General features: G+C 37.7%; 1 protein-coding gene across 7 annotated transcripts in view; it reads right to left on the reverse strand.

Annotated features, from left to right (window-relative positions):
* The window catches only part of CMC1 (C-X9-C motif containing 1), an 83348-nt gene that overhangs the window by 44423 nt on the left and 22595 nt on the right, over positions 1 to 16330 (reverse strand). Inside the window, exon 3 of one of the 7 annotated variants that reach the window (XM_055079747.1) lies at positions 2311 to 2451. The exons of the other annotated variants lie outside the window; for them this stretch is intronic. Coding sequence (XP_054935722.1) covers positions 2311 to 2451 — 141 coding nt within the window. The remainder of the gene's footprint in view (positions 1 to 2310; positions 2452 to 16330) is intronic. 7 annotated transcript variants of the gene reach the window in all.

Below are 16330 nucleotides of genomic sequence, written 5' to 3' on the forward strand. Positions count from 1 at the left end.
GCTCTGCAGTAGTTATTTCCACTACTTTATCTTCCAGGTCATTTATCCGTTCTTCTGCCTCAGTTATTCTGCTATTGATTCCTTCTAGAGAATTTTTTATTTCATTTATTGTGTTGTTCATGATTGTTTGTTTTCTCTTTAGTTCTTCTAGGTCCTTATTAAAACTTTTCTTGTATTTTCTCCATTCTATTTCCAAGATATTGGATCATCTTTACTATCATTATTCTGAATTCTTTTTTAGGTAGACTATTTCCTCTTCATTTGTTAGGTCTGGTGGGTTTTTACCTTGCTCCTTCCTCTGCTGTGTGTTTCTCTGTCTTCTCATTTTGCTTAACTTACTGTGTTTGGGGTCTCCTTTTCGCAGACTGCATGTTCGTAGTTCCCGTTGTTTTTTGTGTCTGCCCCCAGTGGCTAAAGTTGGTTCAGTGGGTTGTGTAGGCTTCCTGCTGGAGGGGACTAGTGTCTGTGTTCTTGTGGATGAGGCTGGATCTTGTCTTTCTGGTGGGTAGGTCGACGTCTGGTGGTGTGTTTTGGGGTGTCTGTGACCTTATTATGATTTTAGGCAGACTCTCTGCTAATGGGTGGGGTTGTGTTCCTGTCTTGCTAGTTGTTTGGAATACAGTGTCCAGCACTGTAGCTTGCTGGTCATTGAGTGGACCTGAGTTTTTCCGTTGGGATGGAGATCTCTGGGAGATTTTCACCACTTGATATTACGTGGAGCTGGTAGGTCTCTGGTGGACCAATGTCCTGAATTTGGCTCTCCCACCTCAGAGGCACAGCCCTGACGCCTGGCTGGAGCACCAAGAGCCTGTCATCCACACGGTTCAGAATAAAAGGGAGAAAAAAAAGAAAGAAAAGGAAGGAAGGAAGGGAGGGAGGGAGGGAGGGAGGGAGGGAGGAAGGAAGTAGGTAAAATAAAATGTTATTAAAATAAAAAACAAAATAATTATTTAAAAAAAATTTTAAGTAATTAATAAAAAAGAAAGTAAAAAAGAAGAGAACCACCAAATCAAAAAACAAATCCACCAATGATAACAAGCACTGAAAAGTATACTAAAAAAAAAAAAAAAAAGAAGAAAGAAAAAAAAAACGGACAGACAGAACCCTAGGACAAATGGTAAAAGCAAAGATATACAGACAAAAATCATACACAGAAGCATACACATACACTCACAAAAACAGAAAAAGAGGGGAAAAAAAATATATATATACACACACACACATATATATATATATCGTTGCTCCCAAAGTCCACCTCCTCAATTTGGGATGATTCATTGTCTATTCAGGTATTCCACAGATGCTGGGTACATCAAGTTGACTGTGGAGATTTAATCCACTGCTCTTGAGGCTGCTGGGAGAAATGTCCCTTTCTCTTTGTTCGCACAGCTCCTGGGATTCAGCTTTGGATTTGGCCCTGCCTCTGCACGTAGGTCACCTGAGGGCGTCTGTTCTTTGCTCAGACAGGATGGGGTGAAAGGAGCAGCTGCTTCGGGGGATCTGGCTCACTCAGGCTGTGGGGAGGGAGGGGTACGGAATAAGGGGCGAGGCTGCAGTGGCAGAGGTCAGCATGATGTTGCACCAGCCTGAGGCGCACTGTGTGCTCTCCTGGGGAAGTTGTCCCTGGATCATGGGACCCTGGCAGTGGCGGGCTGCACAGGCTCCTGGGAGGGGAGGTGTGCATAGTGACCTGTGCTTGCACACAGGCTTCTTGGTGGCTGGAGCAGCAGCCTCAGCATCTCATGCCTGTCCCTGGGGTCTGCACTGATAGCCGCGGCTCACGCCTGTGCCTGGAGCTCCTTTAAGCAGTGCGCTTAATCTCCTCTCCTCCTGCACCAGGAAACAAAGAGGCAAGAAGAAGTCTCTTGACTCTTTGGCAGTCCCAGACCTCTTCCCGGACTCCCTCCCAGCTAGCTGTGGCGCACCAGCCCCCTTCAGGCTGTATTCACACAGCCAACCCCAGTCCTCTCCCTGGGATCTGACCGAAGCCGGAGCCTCAGCTCCCAGACCCGACCCGTCCCAGCGGGTGAGCAGACAAGTCTCTCGGGCTGGTGAGTGCTGGTCGGCACCGATCCTTTGTGCGGGAATCTCTCTACTTTGCTCTCTACACCCCTGTTGCTCCACTCTCCTCAGTGGCTCTGAAGTTTCCCCCCCACCACCCTGTCTCCGCCAGTGAAGGCGCTTCCTAGTGTGCGGAAACCTTTCCTCCTTCACAGTTCCCTCCCATTGGTGCAGGTCCCATCCCTATTCTTTTGTCTCTGTTTTTTCTTTTTTCTTTTGCTCTACCCAGGTACGTGGAGAGTTTCTTGCCTTTTGGGAGGTCTGAGGTCTTCTGCCAGCGTTCAGCAGGTGTTCTGTAGGAGGTGTTCCACATGTAGATGTATTTCTGATGTAACTGTGGGGAGGAAGATGATCTCCACGTCTTACTCTTCCGCCATCTTGAAGCTCCTCCTGTAGACAGTTTTTGACTATAAATGTGTCATTACACAAGGCCTGCCTTCCAGCCGGGCATCACTGGGGGCTGCTCACCTGCTGTGCTCAGGGCCAGGACCACCACAGTGGGGAGGGTAGAGGACAGGCACAGGTTGGTTAAGGACCACATCTCCAAGTCAGAATAACTGTCTTAACTGAAGTTGTAAACTAATTACTCACGTGATATCCTGTGAATTCAGGGATCTGAGACAACCACAAATCAAATCTCTGCTCACATAGATTAGAATCTAGATTTGAAATCTGACAAACCAAAGAATGTGGTGATGAAACACAGAGGAGAGACCATTACGGAGGGTGAAGTTTGTGTGCCATGAGGTTAGCGATTTTCTTAACAGGAAAGAGGGAAAGGGGGTAGCCATGTAATTTACGGGATAAAAGGGGATAGGAGTTGAAGACTGCAAAAGTATACTTGGGTTTATCACTTCCTAAGACGAGTTTGCTAAGAATCTTTGGCGCTCTGGAAAAGAATTTGAACGCTGGCCTACATAATTTGGGGCTCAACCTCCATGATGGAAGTAAGGGAAATAAAGATTCAGGAAACAGAAAACATACACACAAAAACTAAGAGTAGCTACAACAACAGAACAACCAAAACATATATAGTTAATATGAAAAAGAGTACCCCAGGAAGTGAAGTAGGTAATTTTAATATATTCAAAATGCCTGAGAATGGAGTAAAACTCATATGGCTCATTACTATACGCTGCTTTAAGGGGCAAGTCTGTGCCTTTGGCTAATCCCTGTTTCTTAACCTTGCCTGCACACTGAAATCACCTTGGGAGTTTTTAAAAAAATAATAATAATACTAACACCTTTCTTTGAAGAGAGAAACCTGTGCATTGGTATTTTTAAAAAGATTCCCAGATAATTCTGATGTACAGCAGGGGTTGAGGACCACTGATCTGGCCTATGTGAGAGATGAAGATCAAATGCACTTCAATCAGCAGGGCAGAGCAGAGGTTCCACTGTAAGAATGTGATGAGTTGAATTTAATCATCTGAATAGATCTGACCAGGGAAGATGTGTTAGGAAAAGATAACACAGAAGAAATCACATGAAGCCTTCATCACTGAGGCACTGGACAAATAGGTCCACTCTGAAAATCACGGGGTACTAACAAAGAGTTCCTTAATACATTCAACAATATGGTCTGCTGAGGCCAAAATAAGAGAAAAACAAACAGTTCAGATTTTTCACAGTAGTATATCCAAAAGTATGGATATTTGTTACATTGGATATTTTAAATCACCAATATACCCAACACTCAAAAACAACTTAACATTTCTTCATAGCTCTCTCTCTCCATACTATTAGTCGTAATTTTGGTTTAAACATTTATTTCGTAACTATCCCCCCTACCATACTTAAACTCCATAAGGATGCAGACTGACTTGGTTTCAGTCATGCTTATGTACACAGCACAGTGCTAGGTACACAGCAAGTGCTCATAAGAATTTATGGAATTAGTTAATTTTGGTAAGCTCTTCTGTATTTTTTTAAAACTTAATTTAATTAAACTAGGGATCAGGAAATTTTTTCAGTAAAGAGGCATATGGTGAATATTTTAGGCTTTGTGAGCTATGTTGTCTCTGCTGCAACTACTCACATCTACTACAGCAGCGTGAGAGCAGCCACAGGCAATACCTAGGTTGTGCTCCAATAAAAGAGAGACAGGCAGAGGGAAGGATTTGACCACTGTAGACCATCAACCCTGGATGAAAATGATATATTATGCTAGACTCTCATATCAATAATGCATCATTATTATCACAAATGTGTGTATATCATCATTTCTAGTACCATAATTTTTAAAACCAATCAGGCTCTGTTGACATCTAAGTTTTTGACAATATTTTATATTATATACAATGCTATGTCACATCTCTGATAATTTCCTTAAGACACATTCCTACCAATAGAGTTGCTAGGTGAAGTAGTAGCCACACTTATGAATTTTTGTTAATTATTTAAAATACTCACAAACCCCTTTCCTGACATCATGCTCATCTATATCCCAAGCAAGCAGTGTAAATACCTGCATCTCCAAAGCCTCATCAACATTATACATCATATATGTTTTCTTACCCGCAAATACTTTATTATGCACATGATTAGAGTTCTGTATTTACTTTTTCTTATTAGATGACATTTATATGCAGTGAAATAAACAAATCTTAAATACAGCACTCAACAAAAGCATACACCTGTGCAACACAAATCAACAAAATACAGAACATTAAAATCATTCCAGAAAGCTCCTTAAAAGTCCCTTTCCAATCAGTACCTATCCCACTAGCACCCCAACAGTACCACCATTGTTTGGATTAGTGGAGCCTATTCTAGAGCACCATGTAAATGTTGCCTGTTCTAAAATATAATATTTTTTAAAAGTATGTACTCTATTTCTTTCATATTTACATTCCACCCAGAGAGACAGTTTTGAGATTCACCTCTGCTATTAACACTATAACACTAGTTTATTCCATTTTACTGCTGACTAGTATCCACACTGCATGAGTATACCACAGTCTACCCTTTCTCCTTTGGAAAGATACCTGGGTTATTTTCAATTTTTGGCTATTTGAATAAGCTACTATAAGTATTAATTGTACAGAAATGAAACATAAGTTTCATTTCTTCTGGGTAGAGTTGCTGGGTCAGCAGGCAGGTGTATGTTTAGTGAATGCTATCAGTGTTTTCATGGTAGCCATTCTGGTAGGTATGCAATAGCCAATTACATAAAGGTTACTATCTTTATGATATTTTCCTACAGGTCCCTGCAATTCTGTTCATTTTGAATCTTTTTTTCTCTGTTCTTTAGATTGACTATTTCTATTGATCTATCTCTAGATTCATGACTCCTTCTGCCATTTTGATTCTAAAGTTTTTACACCAGATATTGTATATTTTCAGTTCTAGAATTTTGATTTGGGTCTTTTTTATTGTTTCAGATTCTCTTAAGATTTCTTGTCGTTTTATTTATTGCAGTCATATTTTCCTTTACATTCTTAAACAATTACAATGTCTGAGATAAAATCCTTGCCTGCTAATTCCAACATCTTAGTAATCTTGAAGTTAGCCTCTGATGATTTATTTTTTAAGAATGGGTCATATTTTCCTGTTTCTGTGTACACTGAATAATTTGGCATTGATCATGAATATTGTGAATGATATCACGTAAAAAGCCTGGATTCTGTTGTTTCTCAAGAATTTTTTTTTCCTTTTTCACTTAAGCAGTCAATTTTCTTTGCTGAACTCAAATGCAGAAGCTTGTCTCCCTGGCAATGTATAGTGGGTAGCAGCTCAATTTTTGGTTCAGTTCTTTTAGCCTTAACTAAGCTACCTGTCATGTGCCCCATATGTACTTTAGGACTGAGCCAGGGTTTATGCACAGAATTTGATGCTCCTCTTCTCTGGCTTGATCCTTGTTGGGATTTATGCTCTTCACCTTCCCTCCATGTATAAATACAAACTTGCCAGGGCCTGCAGTTACACCAAACCCTGTGCTTGGTTCTTCAAACCATCAAGACTAACACGTTTTTGTGTTTGTTTTGGTCAGAGTCTCAGCCACCCTACAGGGCAGAGAGTCACCCAGTCCTACTCCCTTCCTTCAATGTTTGACTCCCCTTTGATTTCCATCTGCTTTTGTTTACCCTCCAATGCCTTCAGGTAGTTGTCTTTAATATATTGTTTTCTACAGAAGGATGTGCGTGATAAGAGTTAGTAGGCTAGGCCAGAAGCAGAAAGTCTCCATTATGAATTTTTAAATCATATCAAGTTTACAGGTTACATATAGTAATACTGGGTGTGGTGTGCAATTAACCCACTGAAAGTGAGAGCATGTTTAATAATATACTTAATAATATGTAATTTATCAGAAATGTATATGTAATTTATCAGGAAGAAACTTTGTGTCCTTTGCTCATTTTTTAAACTGGATATTCACTGATTCCTTACAGACAGTAAATATTTATATACTACGGATATCAAATCTTTGGCACATATGTTAGAAATATTTTCCTAGTTTGTGACTTTTCTTTCTATTATGTTTATAGAATGTAACATACAGAAAAATTTACTTTTTCCATTTTTATAGTTTTGTTGTATTATAAGACATAACATGATTCTTTATAGGTTTATTTTTCAAAGAAATATATGTTCATTATGGAGAACAATCTATAAAAATAAAAAAATCACCCATAATCCACACTCTTCCTCCCATATCCCTTTATGGTTGTTTTTAAAAGTTGGGTACATGTGCTTCCAGTCATTTGGAAGTTTGCTTAACATTATCTGCTGAAGCTGAAATTATACACATTTTGACCCAGAAATCCCATTATTAAGTAAACAACAGAAATGCATGCACACAGGTAACAAAGACCATGAACAAGAATGCTTATAGGGGCATTATTTGTATAAAACCAGAATTGACCTAAATATCCATCACAGCAGAATGGATGAATAGCACACATTTATATCATGGTACCACGTGACAATGAAAATGAAGGAACTGTTACTACATGCAAGAACATGGATGAATCTCACAAAGTTGAGTAAAAGAAGTCAGACACAAGAGCACATACCATATGACTCCATTTAAATTAAAAAACAGGCAAACTAACCTATGCAGTTTGTAGTTTTCCTCCTTTTGGAAGGAGGAAAAGGACAGTGTTTGGAAGGGAACACAAAGAAGGCTGGCTTCTGGTCATTTCTGTTTCTTGACCGCAATAGTGGTTACACAGATACATTTACTCTGTCATAATTCATCAAGATATGTACTTATAATTTGCACATACAGGACATATAAAAAGCTTATTTCAAGAAAGTAATGTTTTCATTTTGGAGAAAATCAAAAAAAACTACAAGTAGGAAAAGAAATAACCTACGATCCACCTTTTTCCTTCCCATATTTCCAGGTATTATTATTAAATTTTGAATGTATTTTTTTCTATATGAATCTATCATTTTGTTATAATAAGGATAATACTAGGTATACAATTTTATATCATGCTTTTTTAAACTCAGCATTATGAACGTGTTCAGATTTGTTAATAATCCTTCATAAAATCAACTAGTAATTACCACATAATATTTTGAGTGTATTTTTCGTAAGATTAACAAGGTAATAAAAATCAAGAAGACTTTCAATTTCACTAAAAACTAAACATCATTTTAATTGGGGTATAGTTGTTTCACAATGTTGTGTTAGTTTCTACTGTACAGCGAAGTGAATCAGCTATATGTATGCCTCGCAAACAGGTTCATCTGTACCATTTTTCTAGATTCCACAGGTATGCGTTAATATACGATATTTGTTTTTCTCTCTCTGACTTACTTCACTCTGTATGACAGTCTCTAGGTCCAACCACATCTCTACAAATGACCCAATTTCATTCCTTTTTATGGCTGAGTAATATTCCGTTGTATATATGTACCACATCTTTATCCATTCATCTGTAGATGGGCATTTAGGCTGCTTCCATGACCTGGCTATCATAAATAGTGCTGCAGTGAACATTGGGGTGCATGTGTCTTTTTGAATTATGGTTTTCTCCGGGTATGTAACCAGTAGTGGGATTGCTGGGTCATATGGTAATTCTATTTTTAGTTTTTTTTAGGAACCTCCATACTGTTCTCCATAGTGGCTGTATCAATTTACATTCCCACCAACAGTACAAGAGGGTTCCTTTTCTCCACACCCTCTCCAGCATTTATTGTTTGTAGATTTTTTGATAAGGGCCATTCTGACCAGTGTGAGGTGATACCTCATTGTAGTTTTGTAAATTATAAAAATAAACATTTAAGTTCAACATGTACCTCAAATTACTATGCTATGTGAGTATGACCACATTTTTAATGAGTGAATGGTCTACAGTGTATATATGTTAGGGCTACAGTCCCCAAAAAGAGTGTTACAGAAGACAGCATTAGAGGTGTTCCCAGAAAATGAAGTGAATAATAAAAACTGCTTAAGCTATTGGAAGAAAGTAACTTTTCAATCTAGGTGAAGGCAGGGATAAATAATACATAGCAAACAAGATTCGTAACTAAAAAGCAGTTAACTACAAATAAACTAGCACATAGGCCAAAAGGACAAGTACTAGACAAAGCATATCATCACCTACCAAATCCACCACTCATGTCTGACAGAGCACCAGTGTGCTGGGCAGCCACTTCCAACTCGTCAGAGTCGGCACAGAGAAACGGTATTTGCTGCCTTTGACCACTTGTCATTTGATACAAATGGCTACTTTAGCCTCTTCACTGTGTTGTGAGAGCAGGTACCCAGCACCAGATACTGCAGCCAGCAGTACTGAAGGACAGTTTGATGAATTAACAAATCAGTGTAATCATGATTTAATTCTGGAAAGAAAGTGGTCCAGGTACAACCTTAAAACCAAGGAACAAAAATGTCAGTCTTGGGCTTCCCTGGTGGCACAGTGGTTGAGAATCTGCCTGCTAATGCAGGGGACGCGGGTTCGAGCCCTGGTCTGGGAGGATCCCACATGCCGCGGAGCAACTGGGCCCGTGAGCCGCAACTACTGAGCCTGCGCGTCTGGAGCCTGTGCTCCACAACAAGAGATGCCACGATAGTGAGAGGCCCGTGCACCGCGATGAAGAGTGGCCCCTGCTTGCCACAACTGGAAAAAGCTCTCGCACAGAAACGAAGACCCAACACAACAAAAATAAATTAATTAATAAAATTCCTAAAAAAAAAAAGTCAGTCTTTATCACTGTCCAAATCGACGTGTATCAAACGCACACCGAGAAAAATGACACTTACACAAAAATATTAGAAAAATACCAGAACCACCACAATTGGATAAACATTCGCCTCCTTTGTTTCCCTTGAAAAGAGTGATGAATTTTTACTACGTCCAATACAGTGGCTTCAAACTTAGACGTCTACCAGACACCTCAAAGTTCACGTCCAGAACTAGACTCCTGATCTATTGATCGCCAAAAACTAAAATAAAATAATAAAATTTCTCCACACACAGGCTTCCCCATCTCTGTTAACCACAACTCCATCCATTACTTGCTCAGGACAAGTAACAGGGAGTCGTCTTTTTCTCTCTTAACTCTGTCTTCAAAATACACCCTGGGTGCGCTCATTCTCACCATCTCCACCGTTACCACCCCTCCACTTCACCACCCTCTATCAGCTGGACCATCACAGTCACATCCCTAAACTGGCGTCCCTGGTCTGCCCTTGCCCCATCCCATCTACTCTTAACACAGCGGCGAGTGATGCTAGCACATCACAGATCAGACCCCGTCTCCTTCCACTGCTCTAAGCCATCACTACCTTTCATTTGGCTCCTCAGTGCCCACAAGACCCTGATTCTATCCACTGTCACCCTCCTGAACGCTCACTTCCCGCTCTCCTCCTCACTCATCCCACCCTAACCACAAGGACCTTTCTGGTGCTCCTCAAACATGCCAGCCGCATCCAGTGCCTCAGTATCTTTTCAGGTGCTACTCTTGTTCACATCATTCCTCCCAGAGATACTGCACATCTCACTCCTTCACCTCCTACAAGAATTCTGTTCAAATGTCACCATCTTAGTGAGACCCATGCTGACCACCTACTAAAATCTGCAGCCCCTTCTAACACCAGCACCCTCCCCACTGCCTTACCCAACTTTATTATTCTCCAGGTCACTTATATTTACTTATAATAACTTACAATATTTATCTCCCTCCTTCACTGAAATCTAAGGGCTAACATGGCAAATATCTTTGTCTGTTTTCTTTACTGTTCATATAATGGTGACTACTAAGTGGGAAATACTCAGTAAATGTTTTTGAATGACCACGTTCCATATAACACTAAGGGTCCATTCAAGTGCCTAAGAGAATCTGAAAATTCCATTTTGCTTTATAAAAATATATTTTTAGTCATATAATAATTGATCAACACTAAAACATATGCAAATAGTATTATCAAATGCTAAGAGTTTGGAGACAGCCAATATAATAAAATATGATGCCAGAAAAACTTGTTTATGGGACTCAGAACAAAATTTTTCTATTATATCTATTTAATTGAACAATACTCTGAAAATCTGAGTAAATCATAAGAAATCATTACTATTTAGAACTACTTCCTTATGTGATTTAGGATTTACTCTATATTTTGCATCCCTCAAAAAACTGAACCACAAAAATTAACTGGGAGATACATACTAGGCAGCAACTGTTATAACATCTGATTTCAAATTTGCTTCCTGAAAATAATAATTGTTTTCATGTACCGACTCTGTAAATGTAACAAAATCAGTAACTTGTAATAATACACAAAAAAATACTGCTTTTATCTGTTTTAGCCATTACAGTTTGAAACAAATTCTACCCCCATCCCAAAAAGAACTGATTATTTTTTAAATAGTTCTAAACCTACCAATCTACTGCATTCCAGGGTTCTGTACAAACCAAACTTCCCCTTTATTTTCCACAGACATACAAGATCTCTATAAGAATGTATTTAGTAAAAATATAACTATCTGTATTTGCAAGAAGTTTACCAGTCACAGGCTCTGATTAGAATCCCAATCACAATTCAAGGATCATCAGATTGCTTAAATGAAGTGTGATCTCGTACTCAGATTTTACATACAAGGGCATGGTACTGTTTAAAGATGACACTTAGTTTTGGATTAATTGCTCATAAGATGAAGGGATTTAAGTCTATCACAGCAAAATAATTGAAAGTCGAATAGCTAGGAAACTAGGAAAATAATACAAACTTGTTAATATTGATAGAAGTTATAATTCACATTTTTATTAATAATATTTACTAATTTTAACAATATTTCTAAGTTTCAAGCCATGTAATTTTTTGGTTTTGTGTTCAAATGTAGACTTTTCACTCTTATACCTTCAGAGATGAGTTGCATAAATCAGTTGTTAAAAGCACTAGATTCATCTGCTCTGACAATATTCCCTGCTAATTTAGTCAATTAAAGATTTAGCTGAAAGTGGGGGGTGGGTGATGAACTGGGAAATTGGGATTGACATATATACACTAATATGTATAAAATGGATAACTAATAAGAAAGTGCTGTATTAAAATAAATAAATAAAATTCAAAAAAAAATTTAACTTCTAAAACTAAAACATACTGCACCTTTCTTTATGAAAGAAGAACTAGCCATTTTATTCAAGAGGAGTACTAATGTCCAATTACAGACAATTTTATTACAAAATTGCCATTATTCAGAAACAAGACCAATAAGTCAAGACAATCATTAAGTCCTACAACAGAAGTGTGAATTAATAAATGTAACTAAGAACTACTAAGTCAATGAGCAATGACCATATCATAAACAACTTTGCTCAGTTGTTTTAAAAATCATTCAGCTGTACTTGTGACTGACAGAGGTCTATTATTCATGATGCCACATTATGTCATGATGCATGACATCAGGCCCAACAGACATACATAATAACTTTGATTGAACAAATAATTATTTAATTATTATAAAGTTATTAAATACATAATAACTTTTACTGTGTCCATGTGCAGAAAAGAGTTACCATGGCAGGCCTGACACTGCTCTCGTTAGAAAGGCCTGCTTACAAGGTTGGCCCTTAGCTGGTGTCAGAACCTGAATTTGGGGAGCATTCCCACCATTACCTAATTGATGAGAGCTGCTCACTGCACCTAAACTGTCTGGGTAAACCACGTGGTTTGTGTTCAACACCTGCTTTCCTTCTGGGAATCTGGAATTTTGGTACATACTATGCAGAGGCTGCCACGTGACCGACTCTCAGTTAAAAGTCTGAGGACCGAGTCTCTAACGAGTTCCCCCGGAGACATTTCACACGTTGTCACAATTCAACCATGGTGGAATTAAGCTCACGCTGAGTGACTCTACCAGGAGAGAACTCTAGGAAGCTTGCACCTGGTTTCCTCTGGACTTCGTCCCATGTGCCTTTTCCCTTTGCTGGTTTTGCTCTAATAAATCTTAGCCATCAGTATGACTATATGCTTAGTACTATGAGTCTTTGTAGGAAATCACCAAACTCAGGGGTGGTCTTGGGGACCCCGACAGAGTCCAGTGTAGGTCCAAAGAAGAGGACTTGTGCCTTAAATCTCTTTATAATTCTCAGAATATATAACATACTCTTATACATAAAAGATACTCATATTTTGTGATTTTATAGATTATCCTAACATATCCAAACCAGTCTAAAGATGTGTTGAATCTCTACTTCAGTGTGACTTAACATTGGTGAACCGGTTAAATGGCAAAAATACATGTGATAATACACGTACAATTCAAACAACAAATGAAAAGTTTTGGGCAGGTTCAAGTAACAGAGTTGGATAGAAGATTGATTACTTTGACCATTTACAGTCTGCAGCCCTCCAATTTGTTTTTTTTTTTTTTTTTCCTCCAATTTGTTTTAATGATGTCTTGATAGTTCTCTGCCTGCAAATATCCTAAAGAATATCCTAAGCATTCTTAATTTGAATTTCTTTTTTTGTTAATTCATCCATCTTTGGAATTTAGCAAAATATAACATATTTCAGTTGTGTGTGACTGATAAAGACAGCAGGCATTTTATCAAACTTCTGTATTATTTAACGACAGTTCTGTGATGTGTCAAATAAACAATCCATGCTTCCTTATACTTTATACAATTCCTTTAGAACCAATCCTACCTATTGGCCAGTAGATCAAAAAGACTGCCACAGAAAACACTGATACAAAAGAAACATTGAAATATGATAAAAGAAGGCCCAAGGGATGAAAGGAGTGAGTTGGAGAATATATCCAGGTTAAAGAAAGTTCCAGGCCACCCCTGATGTCAAAGTACTTTTCTGGTCTTGATGTGTCATAACAGAAAGAAAAAAAGGTTCTTACTATTTTTAAGGCAAACTTCTTTACTCAGCATAGAGAAGTTATATCAAATGTCAATTATGCATTTCAAAAAAGCAAAGAAATACAATGAATTTTTTACAAAACACAGCAATTCAGTGACTCTTTTTCTTATGAAGGCTCTATTTCCAGAAAAAAAAATTTATAGCACTAGAATGCATACTTTACCATTATGTATGACAAATAATATTTTTTAAAATATTACTAACATAGAAAATATAAATCATTAAATTAGTGAAGAGTCAAGCACATGGGAAAAGTCACAGAGTGGGAAGTAGCCTCCAGAGGTCATCAAACCATCCTCCTAAAACACCACACATTGGTAAGTCCCCGATTCAAGAAAAAGCAATGATTCCACCATCACACTTGATGGAAGGGGACTTCTGTTTTGGCTTTTGGGAGGCAGGGAGACTGAGGGGAGAAAGGCAGAGACTGGCCATTCTAGAATTTTTCTTCCATTCCATTCCCAGTGTATTTAGCATTCATTGTGTTACTTTGGTCGTGTACCACTAATACCACTGGCGAAAGAAGAACATTATGAAGCTTTCTATTTAAATCCATTGTTCAATTGCCTTTCTTTTGATGTATGCTTTACCAACAGAGTTTATAACCTTGTGAAAGTTTATGTAGTAGTGAGATCCAGATTCTCAATTCTGTACCTAATCCCCAAGTCAAGTCATCTTTACTCATCAAATCAAAACTAAGTTATAAAGGAAAAAGTGATGAGCATTCTTTTTCTCTTCAAAAGGAAACAAAAAAAATCTATTTTATAAAGACAAAGATTCTCAAGTTGACACCAGTTTAATACAAACACTGCTTAACTGTCACCCAAAAGCTGAGATTTTCTTGTTTCAGGTTATAATTTTCGTTATATGGAAATGGCAAAGTTACCATGACTTCATAAAAATTAACTGTAGAATTAGAATCATGTAATTATAGATAAAAGCTAAATTTTAGAAGTATCAGGGGCTATAACAATGAAACATTCTAAACATTATCCACTACTTAAGACAAATTTTAAGTGTGTTTAAACATAAGGTGAAATGTGCAATGCAGACTAAATCAGTGAAGAGTAAAACCCAATAGTGTACATATAGATAATGAAGGGATCAGGGAAGCTGGTTAAAACTTATAATGAAGAGAGAACTAGTAAGAATATAGCAACCTGGCTGAAATTGATATTCATTAGGGTACTCTTCACATCAATAGGGAGCATTTGGATGCTGTGGTCTTTATCAGTGTCCCAGCTGGTAATGGTTGAAGGTTAATGCCTTACCCCATTCTGTTCAATTTTCTATCCTAATTAGCCCTCCAAATCTATAGCTGTGAGCACCAAGTGTCTGTGCTCAAAAGAAACTAATTAATGCTAGCAAATTAGATCAAGTCCAAAGATCCAACAGCCAAACTCTTAGTTAAATGCTCCTTGTTAATAGGAAGTGTAGCTGTCAATAACTGCTGTTGGTGACTATAATGAGGCATCTTTTTTTTCATTGAAAGTGATTTCATTTCTCTTTGTCACTGGAAAAGCTGTTCCATTCCCTTCACAAACCTAAGTTGCTGGCAGCCTGACCCAATTCTTATGATCAGCCAGTTTGAAATGACGTGAAAAAAAAAAAAAATCAAACAGAAAAGCTTTCCTACATAATCATGTTTCAGGCATTTAGCAGAAAATCAGATCACTTTTTAGAATTCCCGTATCTTTACTCAAGAACTGTACAACTAGGAGGCATAATGATTTTATGTGAAATCCTGTAATTATTTAATAAAACGAAGGCTATAAATAGTAAATAAACCACAATGGAAGTGTTCTGATTCTAAATTCCGTATTATTGTTCAGTTTAAACGTAGCTGTTATGCTCCCACTTGAGCAATGCCAGTCTATGTTCTCTCCTAATTCACATGGTTAAACAGGAAGATCATTCTTCTATAAAATAATCAATTTTAGATTTTAAAACACTGTTTTGGACCATATGGCCTGACAAAAAATCAATATATGATTATCTATAGAAATTCAAATACTCAAAGATCATTTGTTATAACGTGTTCTAGTAGGGACAAATGCATTGAAATAACTCAAATGGATCTCAAATTTTAAGATGCTTTCAGTCTTCAGAAGATTTTAAGTATGGTAAAAAAAAAAAAAAAGTCAACATCCTAAGCAACTTAAGTTTTGATAAAGAAGCAAAAACTAAACATTTTCTTTTTTGTACCATTACAAAGTAATAGGTGTATAACACAAATACTTTAAAGTTAGACTCTATTTCTTTCATTTCAAAGACCAAAAACAAAGTTTCATTGTCTAAGAGCAAAGCAAAGGTAGTTCTGAAACCCAAGCTCGACCATTTCACATTTTCATCTGAATCATGTAAGAAGTCTATAATTGAGTTATCTAGCTTTCTTTCATTCTAGATATCAGAATAATGTGTTTCAAAACCCTATAATTTTATTATCCATTTTAAAGTTTTATCCTCCCTCACCTGAATCAGGATATTTTTTTAAAGTCCTATGAGGCAGGTGGAGGGTTATCTCTTGAGATCATCAGCATGACACCCGCTGACTCCAGGTGTGCACTGAACCCTACCCGCAGGTGCCAATGGAGTAACTTCTCCTGACATCTGGGGGTGGGGGAAAGGAAGGTGCTCTGATTATACAACTAATTCATAATGAAAGCAAGACCATCAAATGATACTAATAAATTACTGATAACTTGTTAATAAATTTAGTTACAGATGGATTTAATTCAAACCTAATTTATAGGTGGATTTAAAATGGAAATAGCTCATAATAAATCATTTAAGAAAAAGAAGTGACCATCACACAATGTCAATTCTGAGGAACTATTCTTTTATTGCCTTTGTCCATCAGTCCCAGAGGTCATTCTCTAAGGATATAGCATCTAAGGGACAGAAATGTGCCTAGCACCCAAATGTTATTGACACAGTCCCCAA

The sequence above is a fragment of the Physeter macrocephalus genome, chromosome 18 (assembly GCF_002837175.3).
Source record: "Physeter macrocephalus isolate SW-GA chromosome 18, ASM283717v5, whole genome shotgun sequence".
Taxonomy (NCBI): domain Eukaryota; kingdom Metazoa; phylum Chordata; class Mammalia; order Artiodactyla; family Physeteridae; genus Physeter; species Physeter macrocephalus.